General features: G+C 30.6%; 1 protein-coding gene across 1 annotated transcript in view; it reads right to left on the bottom strand.

Moving 5' to 3' along the window:
* The window catches only part of LOC130444051 (TWiK family of potassium channels protein 18), a 36,358-nt gene extending 10,359 nt beyond the window's left edge, over positions 1–25,999 (bottom strand). Inside the window, exons 1-2 of the mRNA XM_056779021.1 lie at positions 25,846–25,999; positions 19,719–20,208 (exon numbers count right to left, since the gene is read on the bottom strand). Coding sequence (XP_056634999.1) covers positions 19,719–20,151 — 433 coding nt within the window. The 5' untranslated portion in view covers positions 20,152–20,208; positions 25,846–25,999. The remainder of the gene's footprint in view (positions 1–19,718; positions 20,209–25,845) is intronic.
* Positions 26,000–27,582: the final 1,583 nt, after the last annotated feature.

The raw sequence follows: 27,582 nt of genomic DNA, 5'->3' as shown, positions 1-27,582 counted from the left end.
TCACAAGTGCAGGGTTCTTGTTTTATACACAGTGCAGATTCCAGGGCACCTGAGCGAAATTTCTATGGCACAGATGCTGTTCAAACCTAACTTTTCTAGCCTTTCTATCAGCGAACTCGTTCATTACGTTATCAAAGTCGATATTTTCAGCATTTTTATTTTCGATTGACAAATTTGCCCAACGTGAGTTACAGAAAATCAAATGAAGAACCTTCTACATATGTCATCGAAATGGGAATTTGAAATTTACGTTTCGGCTGCTCTTGAAATTAATTAAGGAAACAAGAATTCATCTATTGTTTTGAAACAGTCTTGTATTTATCTGTAGTCGTATATTCCTGTCCTTCTTGCCCTGCTCTCGTTTTGAAAATTTATGTTGAAAAGGGTTAGATAATCAGTTTGTCTATATTAAGATATGTCCATTAAAATGAACTGTATGCACTGCAGCGATTGGAAAAAATATTTGCTTCTCTTGTATTCATAAGTGTAAGTTACAGTTACATTGAAACATTCGTTTCAATGGATTCCGAGAAACATCTTATCAAAATACTGTTTACATATGTCACTAAGATTTGATTTTCTTTAATCCTCATTGTAACGCTATTTTACACAATGGGAAAATGAAAAATATTAGTATCCAAAACAGACAAAGAGGACGTAAAAGCCAATTTGTGAGTGTCACCCAAATATGTAAATCCACCACTAACGGAAATCCTGGTTGAAGTGGTAAGTTTCACCCCAATCCACAAGAAATGTTTATGTCAGACTCAACGTTCTCATGAAGTTAAATATGCGTTCCACTTTCGTCTTCATTTATCGCAGACTTTTTAAGCAGCTGTTGACGGAGTGGAACAAACTCAATGCATACTAGTGTATAATGGGGTATGAAAATTTGCATTATGATACTCATGTTATCCTAATAACTATAAATAATCACTTGTTGCATTCTTTTATAACGCAATAGAATCCTTGTTATTGTTTTGAGTAGGAGTAATATTTTGTGTTTGTAATAATTACACATAAAATGTAACTAATATAATTATTCCTATTTTTTCTCGTACATTGTTGTTTATGTAATTAAAACATTTATTGAACCGATATTTCGTAAGCAAGTTCAAATAGAAATTGATGTTTTGGTTTGAAAACAAATGAATTCTGATATACATTTATTGTTTAGGAAAGAATAATTGCTAATTTTTTACTACATGCATGTATTAACACAAGTTTAGAAATAACATTCTTTTTCAGTTGAATGAATTGGATTTTCCTTCAAAATAGATTTAGTATCATATTTTAAAGGCTTAGTTTAAGCCCAGAAAATCATGTATTTGTAGAAAAATAGTCAATTTCACATAAAAATATAGTGCTCATTTCAATTAATTATTGTCCATTCGAAGCGGTTTGAGTTTGAAAAGTATATAATACCTCGAAACCCGAATCACAAAGCTGTGTGCTCACACGAAGCAAAGTGAAGAAAAGAATATAATAAACATAGAGCGAATACCTATTCTCAGAAACCTATTGTTATTTAGTATTTTTTTGCATTTTATTTTAAATCTTCCATTTATTAGCAATCGAATTACATATTCTTCTTTAGAGTATGGTATAAGAACCAGATCTAAGTGTTCTGATGAGGTCTTTTTCAGTGAAAAGTCCTCTTCAACCTCATATCAGGTGTGGTTGTTATTCACTTCTGAGTTCAAGTATTATGAGCTTCTGTTAATGGATGAAGTATTGCATTTATATGATTCTTCAGTTTGTTGTGGCGTTTTCTACTTTATTCTTTAATAACATCCTGAATGTAAGCTGTGATATATATCTGGGTTTCTCTGGATTATAGATATATGGGATTTGCTTACACGACCCCACAGCTCTATTCCATGAACCCATATCGGTCTAATGATTTCTTTATATACAATTATATATATTCATTATTTTATTTATTTAATGATAGCTTAGTTTTCATTTCGATTAACCATTATATTCCGTTGACCCTGCAGTATATTTTCACCAGGTGTCTCTTCGTCTCTATGTACCACTAGGTGTTTTGTGGCTAATGACTATGGTATTTACATGCAGTTGTTAGGTGGTAGTTAATTTGAATTTACTTGAGCAAAGCTGGTGTCATTTTCTTAATTTTTCATTTTCACAGCCAAACTTGTAGTTGATCTAGATGGTTCTGGATCTTCGAGGTTTGCTAGGATGGCTCTGTCGTCTGAGAATGTGCTCATAAGGGTGTTTATATTCGTAGGTGATTTACCAGGTATATTAGAGCACCCAGTACGCTTCGTTGTGGGGCTCCTGCTGTAATAAGACAATGACTGCTAGTCATTGCTATATTCAAACGAGCTCTAAATTGCAATAAAGATTGAATATTTTACAAATTTTATGGGACAATAAATAATTCAACTAGAGTATAAACAACCGCATATCATCTAGAAACAACATTGTGGTTAAATAAAAAAAAGTGAGAGAATAATACCCGAGAAGAAAATATCAAAAACTGCATAAGAAGTTGAAAATGATTATGGAATCAGTGATTATATAAGAATAATATGATACGTTTCCAAACATGAGAATATTTTGAAATCACAATTTTTCAGTTTTATCTAGTTTTATTTTGCTGTAAGTATCATCTCCTAAGCTCTAGTCACTTTAAATCTGTGATTATTTGTAATCGAGGAAATATTTAAAGTGAAATTGAAGAAAGAAACACTGTTTAATACTTTTCCACTTCAACTGGAAGGTATTTGTAAGAAATTCACACTTGGTTACTCATGATAAAAATTCAGGACCTCACAGGAATTCGCATTTGAGGACCTTTTCCCTTGAACTATTAACTCAAATGGAACGTCTTATATTTCATATTATTGTATTCATATGTAAGAGTGAGTATTATTCTCAACATTTTCAAGATTCAAGCATTTAATTATTCAATTCGATTAAATGATATGTTCATATCAATGATATAACTGTATCGTTCCCAAACTAAATAATTTATCCCTCAACTACGGTATATAATGGATAAAAAGGAGCTCCAGATTTTCAGAAGATTATTTTCATTCAAGTCAATCAATTTATCATTATACGAGGGTTTTGAGATAGACAAATAAAAACAAATGTTTATAATTGAATATGGCTTTCCTGTTCTTGATTTTAAGTCCAATCTGTTTCAAAATTAGCTTTCAAAAGAAAGTCAAAATATGATATTAAGACTGACAATTTGCTTATTTATATTGATCTATAGATCACCTTCATCATGAATATTAAAATAAGGATGAAATCAACTTAGAACTTTGTTCCAATCAGAAAAATTAATTTTTCCTTGGTTTCCACATCTCATATATATTAAATTTATTAGAATTTACAAATTCTAATAATTAAATAAAATATTCTTTTACGTGCCTAGGAGGTACCTCCAAATCATGTGATTTGAACGCACCAATCGCTTCTTGAGGTATAGACAAACGTTGACCTCGCTCTTTATTTTTGATCTACAAAAATAAGAAGAAATTATCGGGTGTCACATGTACGGTGCATGATCCATCAATTAGATGTTTTGACTGATCAAAAACGTTTTTGTTTGAACTTATGTGTGAGAGCTCGGATGTCGAGGTGGAAAATGATTCGTCTTCTGCGATTAATTTTCTTGATTCCTTCAAACATTTTTGGCTAACAAATGCTATTGTACCATTCAGAATTGACCGTTCTACGTTGGTCTAATGGAACCTGGGCGATATGTTAAGTTATTCCTAAAGAAAGGCGACTATTTGCTTTACAGTACCTCGTGTACGAACAACTATTATTGGATTTGCCTGTTAATGGATTTTTCTCGTCTTGAAAAACCCATAATTTATTGTTTAGTTTCGGATTCATATGCATAGATCCATGATTCTTCGCCTGTCTTTTGAAGCATTTTTTTTGAGCGATTGTCAAATCAAGTGGAATCCAATGCATACAAACTTTTGACAGTCAAATGGTCATGCAATATTGAAAGTATGTGAGTTTCAGTAATGTTTCATATTTCATCCATCATCAATTCATCTTGTAGCGATTGGATTGGGAAACCAGCGAAAAACCCGGGTCTCGAAATGCTTCATCCACAAAAGTCTAAGCGGGTTGATCGGCACTCAGCTGTTGGTTTAATCCAAGTTATACAAAATCATCACACAAGAATAATCGCGATTTCTTAACTGAGATGAATGTTTTAAATGTATAAAAAAAATCTCAAATAATACTGACAAGGCATTCTGAGTACGATAAACACGATTAAAAGTGTCAAACTTTATGATGATAATGTCAGATTTGACATATTCACATCAGTGTTTCCATATCTCAAAACTTAAGTAGCAATCCTTATTATTAATATGATTTCTCCATATTATTTGGACTTTAGCATCACATCTTCACGGTATGATAGATAGATCAGATATTTTTTTTTTCATGAAAATAGTTGGAAATAGATGGAATGTAGTCGTTTATCACTCAACATTAATATGTGAGATCGAAGTTATTCATTGATTTATGATTATACCAAAATTTCGATTTACTTTTTTATCTTTATGTTATTTCACCGCTATTTAAATGCACTAATATTTATTGGCCTTGGCTGAACTTTTTTTGTACGTTCTATAAATATCTCTGAGGATTTTTATATCCCATTTTCCCGAAATACGCGCCTTTTTTTTATTTTCAAATTTTCCAAAACTTCTATTAAACATTTAATTACATTTACTCAACAATAAATACCAATTAGCTGTCTCAATAAAAAACATAACATAACACGTAGTATACACTAGTTGATACATTAGATAAATATTTAGATTTTCATTTAAAATTTCCAACTTATTGCTTTATTTCTATAATTATTCAAATTACATTCAATCTATGAGGAAAAAATATAAGGAATAGAGTAACTTCAGCTCAATATTTCATCAACTATTGGGGTTTTCAGTTCATATAAGGACTTCGTCAGAAGAAACTGCTTTTGTCAGATATCGGATATTTATACAAATATCATAATGAGATCTTCTGGAAGGTATTTTCAAATTGGAGGTCAGTTCAAATGACTGAAAAATGAGCACTTCTTACATGTTTCTAATGGTGCGCGAAGGTCATCCGATCAGTACCACATATGAAATTCGAAGATATAATTAGAAAAACCACCTTGTGATGTGTCTATGGTTCAGAAGCGGAAAGAAGACATGTCAAACCAGTATATTGATGGAAGGTTCAGATCCCCGAAGTAGTCCAGGGCACTCCCAGCTTTACAATAGGAGTGTACTTGAATTTCCATAGTTAGATATGATGACAAGTTGGGAATATGATGTAAATGTATAAACTAAAATTAATAAGTATTTTGAAAGTGGTGTACGAGAAAAAAAAAGAGCAATGCCGATAAGAGCTTCTTAATGACCCGTTACACATTAGTTTAGGCTAAAAAGTAGTAAATAAGCAGTTGATAAGCCTCCCTATGCAACTGTTGACATAAATTGGTATAAAGAGAATATGATTTCGCTAATTGAAGAAATAAACTTGTGACCTAGTGCGGAACAGAAAACCCAGTGGCTTAGATGGAATTCCAAACGTAGTCACATATATATAACGCGTTTATTGTTGAAAGGATCCCCTCTGCCATGTAGAAGTAGCGGAGGCTAGTGCTTGCTTGACTATAATGAATGCAATGTTACCCAAAAAACGATTTCAACTCCGTATGATAAAATCGCATTTTGGAGGATACCTACAAGATTCAGTGCAATTTTTTTTCTTGTTAAATATCATGTAAGATGGACTACTCAAGCTTATAGTGTCGGAAGACACGAGCCTCGTAGCTTTCGCAGATAATATGATCGCGCCATAACACCTGATGGATATAAACCTCAATACTGTCCTCGTAGGACGGACTCAATCAACGTAACAGAGCTTAGCGAAGTTCAAAGAGGTGACGAGAAATATGTGAAGACTATGAGGCTGCATGATAGAGAAAAGAGCATGACATTTCAACCATTTGATATGTATAATATGATCAAAGTGGTTACAGCTGAAGCAGCCTATTCCTCAATATATTAAAATTCATAGTGTCGTTTAAGCTTTGGATAGTTTCGATGTTCAGTATAATGTTTGAAGCGACATACTGAATATTTCATGCGTTAAGAATGAATTTCATGAATTATTGCATGTTTTCAGACTTGAATAATGTTAATCCAAAATTAGATTGTCTATGCATTAAACCTTAAGTCAATAGTAACTAACATTATTTTATGAATTATCGTATACTATATTTTCTTTCGAAAATTTCGAAAAACGAGAATGGAATTTTACAGGTGATAATTTTGAAATTCCCGCGACTTTGTAAGGTCGGAAATCGCGGTAATTTCGTGCGCAGGTAAGTAGAGTACTTTGTTGACCCTGAAACACCCAAAATATTGAATCCAGCTGAAGGTACATGAGAAGAAGATATCGAGGGCGGCAATCAAAAGTGAATTTCTTTAAAGACGGCGAGTCCGGCGAAAAAATGTGGATCCATTTGATGCAATCATTGTACATATAAAATTTTTATATCCTGTAAAGAATTATCAACCTGCAATGAAAGAGGATGAGAAAAGTGACTAAATTTTTGTGGAATAAAATTTCTTTTCATTTATTTCTATTGCTTTTATTTCTCTTGCGGGATCGGGAAATACATCGATGCTATCGATTCGGTCTGGTTAGGTTAGGTTAGATTAAGTTAGGTTAGGTTAGGTGCGTTTACTATCATATTTTTATTTTTCTTTCATTTTTCGCGGCACGAATAGGCCTTTATTGACCAAATTTTTAACTCACGTTTTATCCTTTTCTTCTAACAAAATATCGTCATTTAATGTTCTGTTCCTTCATTCTTGTTAAACAATAAAATTAACGATCAATGTAATATCAAATTTTGAATAATTAATATTCTATCAATATTTAGATAACTTTGGGGCAACACAGGGAGCTGCAACATCCTTGATTTCTTACACAAATTCAAATATTTTTTGTGGCAAGCATAAATTCTTCTTCTCTTCATTATTGGCATTGAAGATTTCGATTAACATATCCCCAATTTATGTAAATACGATAGATTCAACATTTATATGAACGTTTAGTTGGTTTAATTCTAGTTTTTACCACGCATCGCATGAAATTGGGGAAGTGGGAGAATACAGCATCATAAAAAGGTCATAAAATACTTGGTTTAGTTACATATGATTTATGCATTTGTGAAAACGCTAGCAATATTTTATTTAACAGATAATAGATCTGTGAAATATACGACGTTTTTATAACTAATCAAAATTTCGGAGTAATTCCAAAACATGTCGGGCAAGTTATTGAAACTGTACATTAAAAAAAAATAATGATATATACTGTATACCTTCAATTAGCATAAAAACATAAGCAGGAACTATGGTTCCTAATATTGCAATAATAACAACTTTCACAAAATACAAAAAATTTCGACTTCTTCGCCGTATATAAATAAAAACGTAATCTTCGAAGTTAAGGACAGCTTTCTGAAATGTGTCCATTTTGTTATATAAGGCTAGCACCAGCTTACTAACTTCCTTAAACTCCAAGTAAATCATATCTAAAAATAAATAGTTAATTTAATATTAAAACAGTATCTTCGGAGATTTATAAATACAACACCTGGAAAAATCTAGAACAGATATTTTCATAATAATTTTCGGGAAATGGAATCACATTTGGGGAATATCAATTAAAGAACGCAAGAGTGCAATGATGTGAATATAATTATTAAGGTCTTAAGGTGACAAACTAGATTTAATATTTTTATTATAAACACTCACCTAGTATTAATAATAGATTGAACTTTCATATCTTAATGTTCATTTCATTAATCGGAGTTTAGTACAATTATCAATTTTCTTTCTGAAATAGATCAAATATTCTCGAAATATTATCAATGTCTACTCTACCTATTCTTACTCAATAAACTATAAAAAGTATCCAAGAGATTTCCCCGCAAAACTGATATACCAGGACTAGTTTTTTAATTAGGCGCTTATAATACCTATTTACATTCGTATCAAATATTCTAACGTGTCATCAAAACTAGATCATTTACTTATATATACGCACACCATAAAGTTAGAGGTGATATGTCTTCTCCATTTGGTTCTGCTTAGCCCGTTTCCAGTTAAAATCTTTTCCATGTTATTCACGATTTCTGTACTCCATTCCCTTCTAGGTGTGCTTCTTCTTTTTTCTATTGATTTTAGATTTCCATATCACTTTAACACGTTGAGCCCCGACCAAAATGGATTAAACTTCCTCCTGGTCTAATAATTTTTCTGCCCTATTTTAGTCTCCATATGGGGTATAATTTCAAGGAAAAATGATGAAAAAATGTATTTGAAGTAAAAAGTGTTAAATAATCATGTTTTTTTGTGTGTGGTCCATAGGCCCGCTCTGGGCCCGAGGGAAAGTTTATCGGTACAACTTTCCCTGGGCATTTGGTCCGCACATAAGAATTATGAATTTGTTTCCACTTTTCAAATAAATCTTTTCATTTGTTTTCTTTGAAATTACACCATACTTGCAGTGTGAATCTTGCAAAATAATTTTTCTCTCGCTTTTTATCTTTTGAACCTATACTTTTATATGAAAGCATAAAAAAGTATACGATGTGTAAAATGAAAAATTATATTTCATATAAAAAATTACAGAAATAATGATTTTGGATATGCTCTGGAGAATTGAAATTTCACTATTCCAAAAATTTACTTATTTCAATGTCTTTGTATTTTTGTGTCAAAACATTTTAAAATGTACGTATGTATTAGTGGTTATTTTTATACCTGCCCAAGAATCATTTGATGGGTGATTTATAACTTGACCAGGTTTTCTATTGTCCTCATAACGGATGCTATCTCTTCTTTATAGTATAGTCACCCCTTCTTTGCAATCCTTTCACCCTTTTATTTTCCAAATAACTAGAGGTTTGCTTCAGTATGGAAAGAACAACAGCTCGACAAAAATGAAAAAGTCATCAATTACAACATTATCGTCTGAGTCAAATATATAATAAGTTCTGTTTTGAAAATGTAAACATTTCACATATTTAAACGGCCAAGTGTAAGGTAATGCGGTTAGATATTTACTCGGACTAAACAGCAGTACTCAGTGTCAGAAATTCTTCTGTATTGAAGTGTTTAAAAGCATCACTGACTAGCGTGTCGGCATTTTTAGGCTGACATACGAGTTTTTTGTAATCGATACATTTGTTGACCGTTTTTATATCTACTGGTTTAGTTTTTCGTTTATGTGTATGTTTTGCTAACGATAAGAATGACGCTCTGTTCTTGTTTAAAGAGGTCTAAAAAGTGTATCGTATTTTTATTAGAGTCAGTCGGTTATTTGCTTTACTTGTAAACGTTCGAGTTACGAGTTTTAATTAAAGTATTCAGTTTTCACGAGTTTATTATTTACTTCACCTGATCCACAAAAATTCTACAACATTCTGAAGATTGAAAATTCTGACTCTTCCTTCCTTTTTTATCTTTGAATCCGTTTGCTCAAGGGTTCAATATTTTACAATGCAAAAAATGCACAATCACTTGCCAATTGAAATCTAATCTATATCATCGATATATTTACTGGAAATTGCCTTTTTGACTTTTATTCTAATAATAATATTTAACTTTGGGCATGCTGCATACTAGTTTAATTTTTGCCACGGACTTATATCCTAATTATTATCTATAATTTTGTTACTCATTGTGGTTTTATCTTGTATATTGAATTTTTATTTTATTTCTATCTTCATTCAGTTATTTTTACGTTCGTTTTCCAGTTTTAACAAGCTTTTTTTACAAATTATGGCAATTTTTTGACAATAAAGCATTTATCTCTCTATAAATTTCACAATATACATAATTTTTGTGATTGCTGAGGTATATCTTCCATAATCTTTCTCTCTCCGTTATTTCCATTATTTTTTCGTTCCACCAGAGTGTTAGTTTCTTTTGGTTTGTTGTCTTACTTTTTCCACATACTTCAGTAGCTGTATTTCCGAGTAAAAATTTGATTCATTTCTAGGATCTTGTCTCCTGAATCCATTATTTCTTCATCCGTTTATTTTAATCTTCTTAACATAAGTGGTTCGTATTGTTTACTATTATCTCAACGTTTTTACTGACCTCTCCGCATCTTATCCCGAAATTTGTTATTAAATGAATACTATATATCCCAAAATACACATAACGATCTACTAAGTATGACTAAATCGTATTATGTAAATACACTTGTCTACACGATTTTACAAAAAATAAACACACTGATATTTATATTTTGTATTTATGATACACAATCTTTATTTTTCTCAAAAACAGTGAACATGTGTTAACGTTAAATGAAGAAGGTCGATTTGCAAATTACGAGTAATCAAACAGTTTAATTTTGAACAACAATTTCCAACTAATTTTTTAGTTTATTTTAGAACTATTATAACATTTTATAGATATGAATAAAAGTCATAAAATTTGCCGGAGCGATCAAATTCAGTTGGATTTATGTGTTATCAATTTAGTAACAGGATTATAGTTGAAATATATCATTAAGAAATGGCCAATTAATTGATCACAGTAGTTTATGACGATTGTATGTTCATTAAAAATTAAAAATTATTTCGGTTTAATTCAAATGTAATCAAAAATTGTAAGTTTACTGGCAGTGCATGAGATTCTATAACACTATTTTTTGCAGTTCTTAACCTATAATAAATGCTGGATAACAAACTAGTGATAGTGACAAAAACAAACATAGATCAGATAATTTAGTGATATTTTGTTCTACTACTTAGCTTCTTCATTATTGGACTTGAGGGCCTAAATGTTAGTTTGTGAATATTTTTACACTTTTGGTTGATGTTAAGTTGTTTTTCTCCCTTTTTTTTGTTCTAGAAATTTCCTCACATTCTATGAAAGGTATCCATAAAAAAATATTCTTTACTTCAATAGAATTGAATAAGACTCAAAATCAATACGAATGCTTAAAGAGAACGGTTCAAAAAATGATCCAAGAGACATATAGCGGCCGTACTCAAGATGACTCGGCGTTATTAAAAAACGGAGGATTTACTTCAAAACCTCAGAAAAGAGTGACTTCCGATAAATATGACAAATTTTTCGTGCTAAAGTCTTTGACAAACAATGTTATTCAACTGCAACAACAGCTACAATATATAAGAAAATATTTCAATTGGTTTGCTCATCTTTGCTAACGAGATCTGAATATGTCTTCACGGAAACGCTGGAAAGCGGGTTGAACAGTTTGTATTCGCTCCGATGGTGACTGCAGCGCCATAGTAAATATGGACTACGGGAGGCTGTCGTTTTTCAATAGTAAACGGAAAAATTTTGAAAAAAAGTATAATAAATAGTTATAACTTAGTCGACAAAAAAAATGTGACAATTTAATACTTACTACAATATTATAATTATCTTGAACTAGCCAAAAACACAAGTAAGTATAATGATAAAATATATAACAGAATACAGTGAACATATATAAGGTTAAGTTGCTTTAAACTGTTTTTTCAATGGAATAAGTAAATCCTTTTTTATTATTTTTAGTTGAACCAAAGACATGGATATTATTATAGAAATATGATTTAAGTCCATCAGTTATCAAATAAAATTTCAACCAGAAACTATGACCAAGGGTGAAAATTTTGTTCTTGCTGGACATGTGAGCGAATTGAAGAAACTTTGACAGCTTTTTAATAAAGTCTCGCGTTATTCAATAATAATTTATTTTCTGTGATGTATAATGGCGTAAAAATCAAAATTGTTGTGATTCTAACAAATATGCAAATTAGTTAAAAGTCAAAACAGTATTTTTCTAATTAGTTATTGAAAAAGCAATATTAATTAAGTGAGTAGAAAGTGTTATTGTATGTTACAATAATGTCTATTTAAAAGAATTTTATTATTCGTTACTAATTTGTTAGTTCAAGTTTAAAAGAATATAACTGTTTATTACGAAAAGTTTAATTATTAATTTTATTAAAAGCTTACAATAAATTCACAATTTCTTACAAATTTTCGTTTGTATTCTTAGTACTTAATGAACAATTTTCATGAGTAATAAAATATTTTTCATCCCTCACTTTCAGGATCTCTTTTATCAGAAATAATTGGAGGCTGTAAATTTACCAAAACACAACAAATATGCAAAATATCGTCAATGCAGTGGAACAAATATTGTGGAATTTTATGCAATATTCAAGAAGTCCTTAACTGCTGCATAATTCTTTCAACGTGAATCCTAACCATTGCAACACTGTATGTCTGTTGAGTTTCTTCACTTGAAAATTCACTTTTCTTCTCTAAAAAAGGTGGCATAATCATTTGCACTTTCTTGCCACTTCAATCACTGTTTTAATTTCTGGAAAACCTTTTTCTTCCTATAAATCGAAAAACCCTGACTCTATAGTAAGCTGAGAATCTGATTTCCGTCCTTCAGCTACGCCAGATCTTAACGATATAAAACCTCCATGATTATTATTCACTTATACTAAACTTAATAATTTTAAGAAGATTAACAATACTCCGAATTACTATTTTTGATAACAATATGGTTATGGTACTACTTTTTTTCCACGTAGCGGTTGGAAATTTATAAAATTTGCACTTACTTTTTCTGCTAATATTTTTACGATTCACTACACAACAACTCTGGTGACCCTTTTTATTTAATTTATTATAATTGAGGCAAACAAATATTTTAACGTGTATTTGTTTATAATTTCGGTTATAATAGCCTCCCGGAATACTCAAAGTGACCACTGCGAACGGTTCAGTCGATTTAATTTCCCCTACCATGCCTTCCCTCACAGCAAACTCTCGTTTTGCAAGAGTACATGTCAATTGATCTGCTGAGCTCTACTAACGAGACTAGAATATGTCTTCATGGAAAGTGTTGTGAAAAGAAAACAACTGCTTACGTACGTGGATCCAGTATCTTCTTAGGGGATGTTTCAGATGATTCATGCAGGATAGTAGCAAAATCCAAACAGGTTGGATCGAGAAATAGTTCTTTCAAGCTATTGGTATAGCAGTAAGAGGTTGTTTGACACGCAGTACCGACCTGAATCTAATAGAAAATATGTGTAACAACCTGAATCAGAGCATCTCACTTCGAAATCTAGCACCTCTCATGGTTCCTTCAAGAAGCAGTCGTAGAGGAATGGGAGATGGCTTACCTAGATTATATAACTCTGCTGATATCCTCTATGAAAGTAGACATTCGGATAGATGAAGGGTCACACATTTCACGTATTCTGATTAAAATTCAATTTATAACATTACATTTTATATTCTTGATAAAATTCTCGCCCTTCCCCCAAAAATACAAAAAAAGCACTTAAAAGAATGAATGAATATTATCGATAATCTCATTTAGAATGATTCACAACATGGGTAGGTCAACTAAACTAAATGAAAAAAATTTTATTATTTTGATATCAGTTCGGCTGATGTTTTTGACTCTTACTTGGATACGTTTAGGTATAACTGGAGTTGTAGACTTTAGAAAAACAAACACTTTTATCTATTCCTTCATTATTTCATAATTACAGGAGTGCTTCTATAGTATGGTGTGAGTTAAAACGAGATTTAAATCCTTTTATTGATGTTATTAACACGGTCCAGAAATATACTTCAATGTCAATTAACAGAATACCTATTTTTCTGATGACTGAATAAAGCAGATGTACCAATGACTAATTTATCATACTATAAATTTTAGATAAACATTCTCGCATAAACATTGAATCGATAAATTCATGAAAATCGTTAGATTTCAATGATATTATACATGAAGAAAATTTAATCAGATAATAGCAATTTACATGTACATTTCTCTATATATCTTAAATAGATAGTGACCTAGTTATTCATACTATAACTAGGAAACCATCAGATTTAGATAATGTAGAAGTTCAATGTTCGGATAAGATGATATTGACCTAACGAAGTTCTATCAAGATTCCAAAAAAATGTAGCAACTAAGAATGGTATCTCATATGTTAAAGGAATAGATAATGCTTATATAGATTTTTAAGTTAATATGTAATTACTCGACTCATGAGATTAACGATGATGTTGATGACACAACTTAATTAATATTAAATATCGATATAATACAGCCGCTCGAGTTTACTTAAATGGAAACGAATACAGTTTGGGTGTATGTTTTTATCTATGTCGATAGCTTGAACTTAATATAGCACGATATTCAGACATTGTGTCGTGAAACTTGAAGGTGAATCAATGTGCTACTGTGAAACATTTCTAAATTTACATCAAATTTTAAATTAAAAGAACATTTAGGCTGAATGTTAATTATGAAACGCGCGACTTAGTTTAATGAAAACTTATTAAATTTACAGCTTTCTTTAAATACGTTATAAAACCGGCCGTTAATGTATGTATAATATATTATAAGAACAAGGAGCTTTAATATGAAGGAACCTTTAGATAAAGTGGGATGATTGAAGATTGAAGATAATATAGAACATCGCTATTAAAATATATAGAGAATTCTCTTGTTAGTGGGACTTGAACACTATAAGATCGGTATTTCATACTGCAATCACTCGAATGTGAAGACAAATTAATTTTTTGGACACCAAAAAGTATGGATATGGAAGCTGAAAATGATAAGTTGAACAAACAATCAAAATTCAAAATTTCGAATACAAATGTTGTTAAGTCTCTGATTATAAATTCTGGTGATCTGCTTTTTCAAAATACTGCTTGAAAAACACATCTAACAAGAATGTTAGAAGATGAGAATTGCATAGCACAACGCCGTACATTACCTCTAAACCCATGAAAGAAGAGCGACAGGTTATAAGACTTATAATTCCAAGGAGTTATATTTATGTGAAGTAAATGTAAATGTATGTGTATGTGTGGAAATATCAGAATTACTGTCAAAATTTTATTTCCCTAAATTTTCATTTTCTTTTATTGAAATTTATTTGAGAAATATCAAATTTCAAAAATAAGTGGGTGACAACCGGAGTAAAACAGTAATTTTTGAATTGTAACAAAGCACAAAGTAAATTATACTAATCCAATTGTTTTTTCATGCTGCTGTTTTGGCAAAATGTCAGGTATTTTATTTAGTATGTAATTAGAAATCTGTAACTTATTATGACTACTAGTTAGTTTTGATTTTTCGATAAACATTGTTTCATTGAAGCTATTGCCAATAATCATCGATTGTTATGAATAAAATAATACGTTTTGAAGTTGAACTACTTCATGTAGTTCAACTACAAATTCAATTTTTAGTGCTAGAGGGCTCAGAATGCTTACAAACTGCAAAATTAATATTTGTTGATAACATTGTTATGATAACTTCCGAAACAAACTGTTAAAAAGAGCACTCTGTATCAATAGTTGAGAATTTTTAGAATAAACTATTTCATGCGAACCTAACTAACTGTTAATAATGAGGAATTAAAAAATGTAATAATAAGAATTAAATTTGAGGGTTAGTTGTAAATTGTCTTATTTCATTTTCACACAAAGATGATTGAACATCTTTCGAGTTTACATATATATTTCTAATCCAGAATATTCACATTTCTAATTAATATTGAATAATTTGATTCAACTTATATCTGATATAAAACTTATTTACTAAATTTATTAAGATAAGAAGAAGAATTCAAAAATTCCAGCTTTAGATACACACAATGTAAAATTGTTGATGATAAATATGATAAATAGCGCGTGATAACAAAAGTAGTGCCACTGTCACTATATCAGTGAACATCTTGTTCAAAGTAATGAAAACATTTTACAAACCCCAATAAAAAGCAGAGAGTGAAGTCAAGCTGCATTCTAATGTGTTGTGAAAAAAAGTGGTGGTTAGGTTAGGTTAGGAAATGGAAACTTATTGAACAACAGTCTAGCAGGAGAAATTCGTAGCAACAGCCGACGAAGCGAAACTTGAGAAATTTGCAGTGTATCTGCAAAATAGGGGCCATTAAGACTTGTCCAAAAACAACAAAGAAAATTATCCTTGACTCAACTCCATAAAATTGTCAAAGAAACACTGGCCAACGAGCTTTTATTCAATATAGACAATCCCAAACTCAAAAGAATGGAAGACAAAATTCCATACTGATTTATGATAGAAAATTTATCAAACAGAGAATTTCGAGAGGAATTACTGACCACAACAGAAATAAAAATAGTTGGTGACAAAAAACTAAACTCTTTAAATCGATAAGAGCCCTTCCTATTAGCAACCGGCCATTGGAAGTAGTACAAAATTCAATTTGGGCAGTAGAAATCTTATCCTAGATTCAAGCAACCACAAACGGACAATAAACAAATAATCAAGTTAAGGATGGTCATACAATCTTTCTAAGCACTAACTGAATGAGAACAAGTTCGTTACCAGTACACAGAAGTATACAGAAGAATAAAAAGCGAATGATTTAGTAGAAAGTACGGTTAAAAACAAACCAGAATCATTTTGATTCCCAGATCGTAACCACATAAAAGCAGAGCTAAAGAAAAAAGAAAACGACGGTCGAACACTTGATTGCGAGTCTATATCCGATCAACGGACACCCGAGGCTGTTCCTTGGGAACAAGACAGTGAAAGGTTTAATAAATATGTAGATCCGTTGCTATTTGAGTCAACGTTTCAATAAACAATATAGAATTTAAGTAGAATTGATTAGTGGGAAAATATTGAACTGTTTATTTTGAAAAATATTTTGCACTCTTATCGATTTCCATAAATTTCTAAAAAGATGTACCTTCAGCTTAGAAGTTAAAATACGATACCTCCTTTGTCAATCAAGGGTCAGAGACAAGAATTTTTTTTAGTGTCCAAGACTGAAACTATTTCTATTTATTATATATATCATATTTTCTAAGTAGTCTTTTTTATCGTTTATTTTTTAAGCATAAATAATGAACATGGGTAGTTTTTATTACTCTTGTTGGGCGCCTACAATGCGGAAAATTTTCTTAACAAACTTAATAATCCGCAGAATGAGTGATGAATAATATTTATGAATAATTATTGCTTCAACGTTGGTGTCTTTTTGCTACATATTCCGACGGTATACATGTGAATAATTCTGCATTTCTGCATTTACATAAGCAAAATGAAATTTCTACTTAAGATATACATATTCTAAGAATAAAAATGAAAAACTTACCTTAAACATATTCTCATGAGAATATACGAAAACTAATAAGATTTCTGAAATTCTTTTACGATGGTATATGAAGTACACTTTTTTGACAAGTGTCAGTTATTTGTAACCTCACATAATTATTTATTATTTATATTCTTGTCAAATTTTGTTTAGAGAAAAAAGGTGATCAAATATAAAACTAGACACGATGTAAACAGCCACTTGGTAAGTATCACATTGGGCAATTGAATTGAGCACTATTGTTAATTGCAAATCACACTAGAGATCATACAGCGTGTAAAAGTTTTTTAACATTTTAAATTTACATTTTAATTGTGAAAATGTGGTCGTTGTATTCAAATACCTTGGAAATTTTTCAAATTCAAAAATATTATCCTAATAAATAATGGAAAAAGTTAGTTTTTCAAAAATGCTTCAATCTACGGCCGGGCCAGATGCTCTGGCTAGTCGTTAAATCGAAAGTAACTGTACCACAAGTATTCCAGCTTGCATGAAATAAAAATTGCAACAAACTTGTAAAGTGTTATCTACCAGATCTTGCTTCAAGCAATTAGCGGATTATAATCAGCATATGTTTTCTTTTACGATGTTTTGAGTTGCATGGATCTTGATTCATGTCATTCAAGCTATCTCAATTGTTGTTGTTCGGTTATTAGTACGGAATTCACTATTTTTAGCTGACGTCTAATTGTGTAGATCGTTTGTTTATCTTTAAATCTGTTGGTTTAATACTCAAAGATAAGCATCGATAATGGTACTGACTTCTCGTTACTTTACGTTGAATTATGTTTATTATCGAAAAATACTCTGTATAGTGCCTCGTATATGAATATTTTCTCTACTGATTACCTCTTCGCAAATTCTTGTTCATCTGGTCTCCGTAGATAGTTCAAAGCTTCTCCTGTTTTTGTACTTATATTATTCCTATATCGTGTATGTTTATCTGTAGTCAGCATTACTTTATTTACTTTTCTATATTGCTTTGTAGCTCTTCCTTTATGTTTTAGCAAATATTAATAAAGTCGTCATATTAGTTTGTATGAGTTATATTTAATTTCTTTCTTCACTTACTTATTCAGTTATTTGTCCGTGGTTATTAGAAAAAAAAACGGGATTAAAAATCTCACTTGTCTGTCAATTACGAAACTTCTCGTTATCTTCTCAATAACTTAACACATTATTTTTTCTTGTATTGATTCTAAAATAGGTTTATTGTTTGTTTAGCAGCTTTTATTGCCACCATAATTTTCCATATTCTTGCAGTGTTCGAAGGGTTTCTCAAAATCAACTATTGCACCGTAAATTTCATTGTCTGTGTCTTTATTTTTTCTGTTATTATTCTCAAAGTGTATATCTGTCGTACATTAATATAAAAGTTGGGATTTAAGCTAATATCCCAGGATAATAGGCAGTTGGATGATGGCGCGCCACGCATGCCTATTCGGAAACCCAATAGTCTGTTATCCGAATTTTAGTTAAAGTCCCAGGAGAATAGAAAAACTTTTGGTCATTTTTCGACGAATAATCTGTCCGGTATTTATCTAATACTCCGGGAAAATAGGCATGCGTAGCGCGCCATCAGCCAACTGCTTATTGTCCTGGGATATTAACTAAAATCCCAACTAGTCTATTGACCTACGACATATCCAATCTTACGATGATCTGTTATTTCCAAATACTTCATATGTATCGTTCAATGTTTTGACTACCTCCTGTTCCGATCAATCTAATATAATCCAATATAATTTTTGGAATATTTATCTCATTCAATTATATTTTGTACGCTATTTTCCAATCCTTTGGAAATGTATTCTAAGCTACTAGTAATATTCCGAGTAATTATTTTATAGCCTTATTTCCAAAGCTATGTACCATTTCTATCTTTATTCTATTCATTTTCGAAGCTTTTCCTATTTTTCGTTTCCCTTCTCCGTATTATCACTATTATAACATCAATATTTTTGAAGCATTTTCTTTCCTTCAAAATATACTGATTACATAATTTTCACAGAAATTGAATTCGCTGTGTTTTTCAAGTTTCTTTCCAGACTTTTTGAAAAGAGTGGGATTGCTAGATCTGGTGTAAACACAAGATTCTCCATAAAGCACCAAGAAAGGAGGACACAGTAGATCCTTTGGGTCGCATTGTGTAAGAGACTGAAAATCCATACATACATACATATATAAAATTTTTAGAAGGAAAATTTGATATTCGCAAAATGTGGTATTTAGATAGATAAAACGAAGATCCCAACTCCCTTCCATGATCACGCAATGGAAGATTCGTCAAGTCTATCTATGTGGAAGTGGAAAAAGCGAATCTCCTTATTTAACTAATTTTGTTTCTCAATGTCAGTTATAATGATAATAATAAAAATATATATGGCATTATTATAAATATTTAAACAATGATAAAACACATTTATATATTGTCATTTTAAGTTTATTAATGTTAGTTTTAAATTTATTGAAATTGACCTACCTTCTATATACATAAATAACAAAGCACCTCCCACAGTATAAACACCCAATACAATGGATAAAAAACAATGTGTAAACCACTTTCTACTCCACACTACTATTTTCCCATAACACCAATACGAACATCTTTCACCGAAACCTAATCCAGATTTTGCGATTCCCTTGATCCCATCAAACTGGTTCATAACGAAAAGTGACGCCTTCCTACCGTAATTTCCATATGCTGGGATACCATGGGAATGATGCGAATGAAGAGAGTGTGTACTAATCCCTCCTGGAGTGTACGCGACATACTGAGGATGGTATTGACTTTGTGGTGGTGGAATGATTAGCGTTGGTCTTGCGAAACCTACTTTTTTGGTTATACCTTCGACACCGGGAGTTCTAGGTTTACTGCCCGTAGCAGATTTCAAAGAAGAAGTTTCTGCGGCCATGATTTCAATTTAGAATAACTTTTCTGAAAGCTGAGAAATGTCCGTTTATATTATTGTCTGAAACAAAAGAAAAAAGGATAACTATACTAAGAATTTTAGCTTACTGGAGTAACGAATCGTCACATATACTTTCAAATTTATTTCTTTCTCATTGGAATGGAGTATGAATATTTTTCATACACATCCTTAGACACAAACAATCGATCATCAATTTACTTTGAGCAACTGAAAATAAGAATTAAAAAAAAATGAGTTGAACGGTCTACAAGGGACTCTGCAATTGGTCCTCAAAACTTGTTGCCCGTCTGGGAAAACTAAAACGAAGAACCTAAAAGCAAAATTTTTTAGTTAATGAGAGAGCTCATTGAACAATTGGTTATGTTATGGGGAGAAGCATGAAAAATAATCAGCGCTACCTCAAGGTTTGAGCCCTATAATATATAGAAGTGTTTATGATCTTAGATCGCAAAATCTGTAACGGATTGGAAAGATAGAGATAAATTCATTTGGTGAGGTCATGTACAGAGATTGACAGAATCTAAAATATTTCGACAGGTATCAGGGGAAAACCATAGAGAAAGAAAATTAACATGGGATACAATAATAGCATGGATTTGATGGAAATTGAGAAATTTCATAGTTACCGATAAAAACTCTAACAGAAATGAAAAATACTGCTTTAGATTCGTATATGAATAGAAAAAGGAATATAAATTCCAATATCAAATATGGAATTTCTATGATGCTCTTAAAGATATCTATTTCTCTATTTTTTCAATCCACTTCTATCTTGAAAAATAGATCTTCAAAAAAAACAAGTAGAATTATCTAATATAATACTCTAAAAACAAAATCCGTTATTGGATTTTCTTGTCATCACTCTAATTTTTTTGTGGGATTGTATATATCAAAATAGTAAAAGATTTATTGTAATTTATCACAAATACCATGATAATATTGATTAATGTTTGGATATTTACTATCTCCATTCAAAATTCTTCACATTTTTCTCATATTTTCGAATTTATCGCTCGAAAATTTGGCAAATCATAGATTATTTACCGATTTACTCTGCGTCATATCATTTGAAATGAATTCATTGTGTTCGTACATCTCTTATAAGTTAATTTATTAGTTATGTGTTATATGAATACTAAAAAAATGCCAATGAAATTTAGTCTAATTATGAGAAATCGGTTTTGTGAGGATTTTCTGGTGGTGTCCATCCCATTACTTTCTTTGTTAGTCTTACTTTAGCCATTCTGCGAATATTACAGTACCAAACAAGTGGTTTTATTTCTATATATGTTATAACTATCTCTTCTACGCCCATTTGATCCTTGATTTTCTCATTCTCTCTCTTTCGAATCTTGATGTCCTGCATGCTTGTCTTATTGATGCTTCTAATTTCCTTTTCATTTGTTCTTCTAGACTCTGATCCATATATCATCGAGCTTATACTCATCGTGTCATATACTCTCATTTTCCTCTGTTTGCCTATCTCTATATTCCAGATAATACCATTAAATGCCTTGTTCATTCCCGATTTCATTTTGGAGTCCTGCTTTCACTAAGTTTTAAGAAGTCTGAAAAAAACTATAACCAAACTGTTTATGTGGTCTGTGTCTCAACTGTTTCAAAACTATTTATTTTTCATTCAACCTTTATTCTAAACCTAGAACTACTTTAAATATTGCTTTACAATCATGTCTTGCAACACCTTAAGTCATCCACGTACAGTGGAGAGTTTAGTATTTTTGTCTAGATCTACACTCTCGTCTTACAGTTACAGATTTCTGCAAGGTCTTCAATCGTTTAGATGAAGGAAGCTCTTCAACATTGGATTCATCGGATTGTTTATTAATATTTCTATTTCTTACCTGATCAAAGCAACTGTTACTTTTGATTTCCACTCAATTGAAACAAACGCAACAATCGAAGTACTTTAATGTTTATTTCTTTGGCAGTAATAATTTTTGTTCCTTATAAGTAACACTGTCTTGATATAATATTCCAATGTTCTCAATTATTATTGTTCTATATATAAAAATAATAATAAATTTCATAGTTAATTTAATACAGTGATTTTTAGTTCAATTTGATTTATATATAAATATGCATTTCCTCTTAATGCTTCAGATTGTGATATTTGATTTCTCATTTTCACTAGAAAACGTAATCCATTCTTTTAATTATCTTATTTTTAAAGGTTTGCAAAGGTGAATTAAACTGTTTTAAGTACATTGATGAGGCCTTTTCCAAAAACTAGATTATACCTTGTTCTTGTCAACCAATTGAAAAACAAATCATATATTTCAAGAAGCACTTTAAAACATGCTGTTAGAAAGCTCTAGCCATAAATTTTTCTTCATATTTCTTGATAAAATTGTGAATAATGGAATTGACAGACCAGAATCGCTAGATCTATAGAAAATATAGATATTCCTCGCTCTACGAACCTGATCTGTTTTCTTTTCTAGTGCTGATAGTATTTTACTTCAGCTTTCATTTTCATAAAAATGAAACAGCACTAGGAAACACATTTTCTAATACATTTAGGCTCAGAATCAAGCTCTTGTACTCGTCTTGTATCTAATTTGTACTGTTCCATATTTGATTGGTCCATGTCCATTTTGTAAACATATTACACTCAGTATAGGAGTAGAAGTAAACTACTGGCTTACGCAGCCGATTTAGCAATCCTTTCAACATCGGAAAACGAGCTTAAGGGAACTTGCAGAGTCTTCATAGAAATAACAGAGTCACCTAAGATAAATCGAAGTTCCTGATAATGATAACATCACAAAGGAAAAGATCAATGAAAAATTTCTCAATACAAAACAATGATTAGACCAGCATTGAGCTATAAGAGCGAAACTTGGATTCTAAACAAAGCAAAGAAAGAGAAGTTAGATATATGGGAGCAAAAAATTCTTGCTGAGAACAAATAATGCATTAAGGAATTTGTTTGGAGAAGCAGAACAAAGTAAAATGATAAGATTCAAATGAATAGAGTGGCTGATCCAGAGAATCTTAGATTATAGATTGATGGACATAGAACAGGAAGAACCAAAAAAGAAAGACCAAGGAAAGGATGGAACCCACAGGTGATGTAAAACAAACAAGAGAGAGTGGAAAACGAAAGAAAAAAATAGGGAAGAGTGGAAGGAAATCATTTCAATGCTATAGGCGTAAAAAGCCTGTGTGTAAAACCTCTTATATGAGAAGAAGTATCTTATTTTCTGTCCATTTTATCATTATCTTCAGAATGTTTCGTTCCATCTCAATCTGAATTTTGTGTTCAAATCTAAACTATGTTGCTAATACTTAATTCGTTTTTATTTATAAGACAAACTCACGTTGGTTTTAATTCTAATGAAACAAACTTTTCGCAGAACGTTTATCATATGTATATGATTCTCATGAACCGCACTTTAGTATCTTGGTTCAATTTACTGTATTGTTGAAATATGTTCAATTCGCTATATATGCATAAGTACAATAATTTTTGTTTGTAGAGTGAATTTCTTCATGTTCAGATCTCAAGATGTCACCAATACTCTAAAACAAATGAGTGAAATGAAAAATTTAGTTATAAACGTTATGTAGGACAGTATATCTGAAATCCAACTATTGCCAAATCAACATTGAAAATTTGGCTCAAGTTCCACAATTTTTAAAGGTCAATCAATAAGGAGTGCAGCAGAATATTTCTACATATTTGACATTTGGAATGTAATATTTTAAACGGTTTTTCTTATAAAATCTATGAAAAGATTCACTTTTATTTTTTTATTTTTTATAACTTTCGATTCCAGTACGTAGAAGTAATGTTTCTGTATGAATCCATAATTATTATTTATGAAAGCGAATAAATTTTAAATAAAAAATCGTCAAATCAATGAAATCACATTCCAAACATGCAAAACAATACAAAATTTTTGAGGTATCTTATCCAGAGAATCTATGCTTGTTAATTGTTGTTTCGCTTTTCATCTATCGCTGTTTTCTGCTTGATGCTCACTTGAACATATGATTATCCATATAAACAAGATAACAAAAATTAGAAAACATCTAATAACTTTATATTGATGACCAAAAGAAATTGTAATATTCTATAAGCTCGATTTTTTTCACTTGATTTCATTGCTTGAAGTCTTTAATTTGTTATTGAGATATATTATTCTACGAACTGTATGAATAAAAACAGGTAAAACATCCGCTTTTCGGAAAATATGATTAAGTTAACTGGCTTTGTTTGGAAAATGAGTGATAATTGGTCAAAAATAATTATAAATCACATAATAGTAATAATAGCAATTACTGTCAACATTACAAAAAAGAAATATAACCACGGAGGAAGATAAAGTAATAGAAAGATGGAGGGAATATTCCGAGGTACTTAAAAATGCGTGTATTGTTGATGAGACGATATAAAGTGGTAGTAATGTAAGTTTTTAAGTAGATGTGCCAAAAAGGGATTATATAACTGTTAAAATGATGAAATATATGGTTAATAAAGAATAAAATAATTAACAGAAACACTAATCGAGATAATGCACCAGGAAAAAAACCTGGATTTATACCTAAAAATTATAAAAAAGAAATTGTAAGAAGTACGGAGGTATAACATTAAAAAGTATACCAGCAAAATAATGAGCAAAATAATAAGGAAAATAAGGACATAGACACTTTAGAGGACTCAAAATGTGACTTTAGAAGTGAAAGGAGCACAAAAGACTTCATATTCTCAAATAGAGGACAATAGATCATGAATTGCATTTAAGTCATATAGTTTGGTTGAAAGCCTGCAAATAAGAAGAGAAAATGTATTTAATATAATTCAAAACCATAATATATATCAGAAATAATAACAATGATAAGAACAATATACAAAAATAAAAATGTGGTATGAGGAAACAACTGGAAATCGAGGAAAAGATTCAGATGGAAAAAAATCCAAAATCCGATATAGCAGATAAATACTATTGAGCAAGACCAAGAAAAACATGGACTGAAAACACCGCACGCTTATCAGGCTTAGGATTAAATAAAATAAATTATCAACATGATAATTATTATTGATAGTATTATTATTATTTTTATTAAAAGTTACAGGTAGTACTTTCTATGGTAGTTGTACTTATAATGTTGTTTTATAGTACAGTTATATTTGTTAATAACTTCCTCGTTTCAATTTGTTATTTATGTTATCGTTGATGCACCCTTCAGCGGTTGATTTCCACCCTCATAGCTTTATCATAGCTGTGATGTCACCACTTCCACTCACACAATTTTTCTTGCGTTTTCGAAATAATTAAAGCGTTCCAAAATTAAAGCGCATCATACAGTGTGTGAAAGTAATCGTAGTATATTTTGGAAATTCAAAGTAATAAGGCATTTTGTTTCGAATAAAATTGAATTTTGATACATAAAATTTTGATTCAAATACAATAGTAAAAAATTTGATGAATTACCACTTATTCTGTAGTTGAATCAATCCCACTTATTATGATTTAAATATCGAGACAACTGGATGTTATAAATAAATATTTGAATACGAAATGAGAGTGTTATTATTTATTTTTGAGACTTCTTAGCTTGCAATAATTTCAAATAATAATGTAACACAAAATAATTATCTGGTTCTCTTTTACATTAAATATGAAACTCGAAAAATATAGAGGAACGCACCTTAACGAAAAATCACATTTGTGACAAAAAGTTATACGAAAAACTAATTAATAAGTTACTATCACATCACATATGATTCGATATATTCACCAAGTTAAAGTCTTGTGAACAATTTTTCGATGCGTCTGTCTGTGCAGAAAGCGCCGCGACGACTAATATTTTGGTTTTTGACTTGTTGAAGTCACACGCTAATATCACTGCTATAACAGAGGAATATTTTTGGAAAAATTAGTTTCCATAGTCTTCTAAACACGTCGTAGGACATAATTTATTAATGCGAGGGAAAATAAAGGCGGTAGAACATTATTTATTTGACACTATAAGCTTGTGTAAAGGCGGTTTGTATCCGAAAGATCAGAAGGTATTAAAATTGTTTGTGTAACCTTTTTCTAGTGTTGCAATTTCTACTTAGATTTTTATTTTTTTATCATTATCCAGTTATAAGCAATTTATTATTTCTAAGATCTGATATTAAAATTCAAATTTCATACAATTTTCATTATTAGAAACGACTTAATTTCCCCAATATGTACATATGTGGAAAAGTAATTTCTGCACATATGTGAAAAAATGTGTTAACTACGAAAAACAATGGATATTTACAAAATACTTACCTTCTCAACACATATTTCGAATGTGTCGCAAAGTTTTACCAAAAAATAAAACAAAAATCATTTATCAAGTTTCTTAAATTATCGATCTGAACTTTGATTTTCATAAAGGCGTTTCGTCGCTATTGGGAGCATCAGGAAGTACTTTTATTTCCTCGACGACCACCAGTTGGATTGAACGTACACAAAAGAAAGTGAAAATCTACAAATTGGGTTAATATACCTTTGGATTAATGTAGATTAGAGACACTATTGGATTTCTATCCCTCGTAGAGGTTTAAATAATCTCTTGCAACTCCCGTATCAACCAGCAATGCGCTGTGATTAGATTCACATCTTTTAATTTGGTACTAATTTCTCTAAAAATATTCTAGTGGAGACTTATTACCAAATATATCAATATAGAATTGTTTTCTATCAAAATATTTTATATGCTTATTTAATATTCTCTCCTTCTGCTTCAATATTTATTTGTTTTTTGTGAATACACAATCACGCGACAATATTTTGGTATAAACTTGAACACCCCAATTCCTCTTCAAACTTGAAACACTCTAATATTGTAATTTGAGTATAAATATATGAAAAAGTTCACTCTAGCGATAATAACATTAGTTTTAACTTTTTTGCAAATTTTGTGTGACATTGTGTGCAAATTGGCAAATTTTTTGTGACATATTTTCATAAAAAGTAGCTACATTTACAAATATTATTGCTTAATATAGAATAAATACTTTTGATAGATAATCTAATACTTATGATATATAATCTAATAACATTCCTGGACTCCATCTCCTATGATAGCACTTCTCAATTTCCAGAGATTTGGCTACAAAACTACCATTCTTCATCAGTTGCAATATTTGTGAACCTACAAAGATTTCTACCTTGTTGAGCTTGGAGAATTTCTCTTTCAGGTACAAATGCAATGTCATTTTTAGCGAAAGTTTTACAAAAAATGTAAAGGTTGAGCTTTTTGTGCAACGGAATGTCGTAAGGGTTCCCTAAAGGATAATTTTCATGGCGTAGAGTAAGTGATTCATTCTTGGGCCACACTTTCTTTGTAGTTCAAACAACAGTAAAATTACTTTTCAATAAAAAATCTTGTGTTTCGTCTCTTTCGTAT

This window comes from Diorhabda sublineata, chromosome 5, assembly GCF_026230105.1.
Source record: "Diorhabda sublineata isolate icDioSubl1.1 chromosome 5, icDioSubl1.1, whole genome shotgun sequence".
Lineage (NCBI taxonomy): Eukaryota > Metazoa > Arthropoda > Insecta > Coleoptera > Chrysomelidae > Diorhabda > Diorhabda sublineata.
Note: the sequence above shows the minus strand (reverse complement) of the source record. Positions and strands in the feature narration are given on the sequence as shown.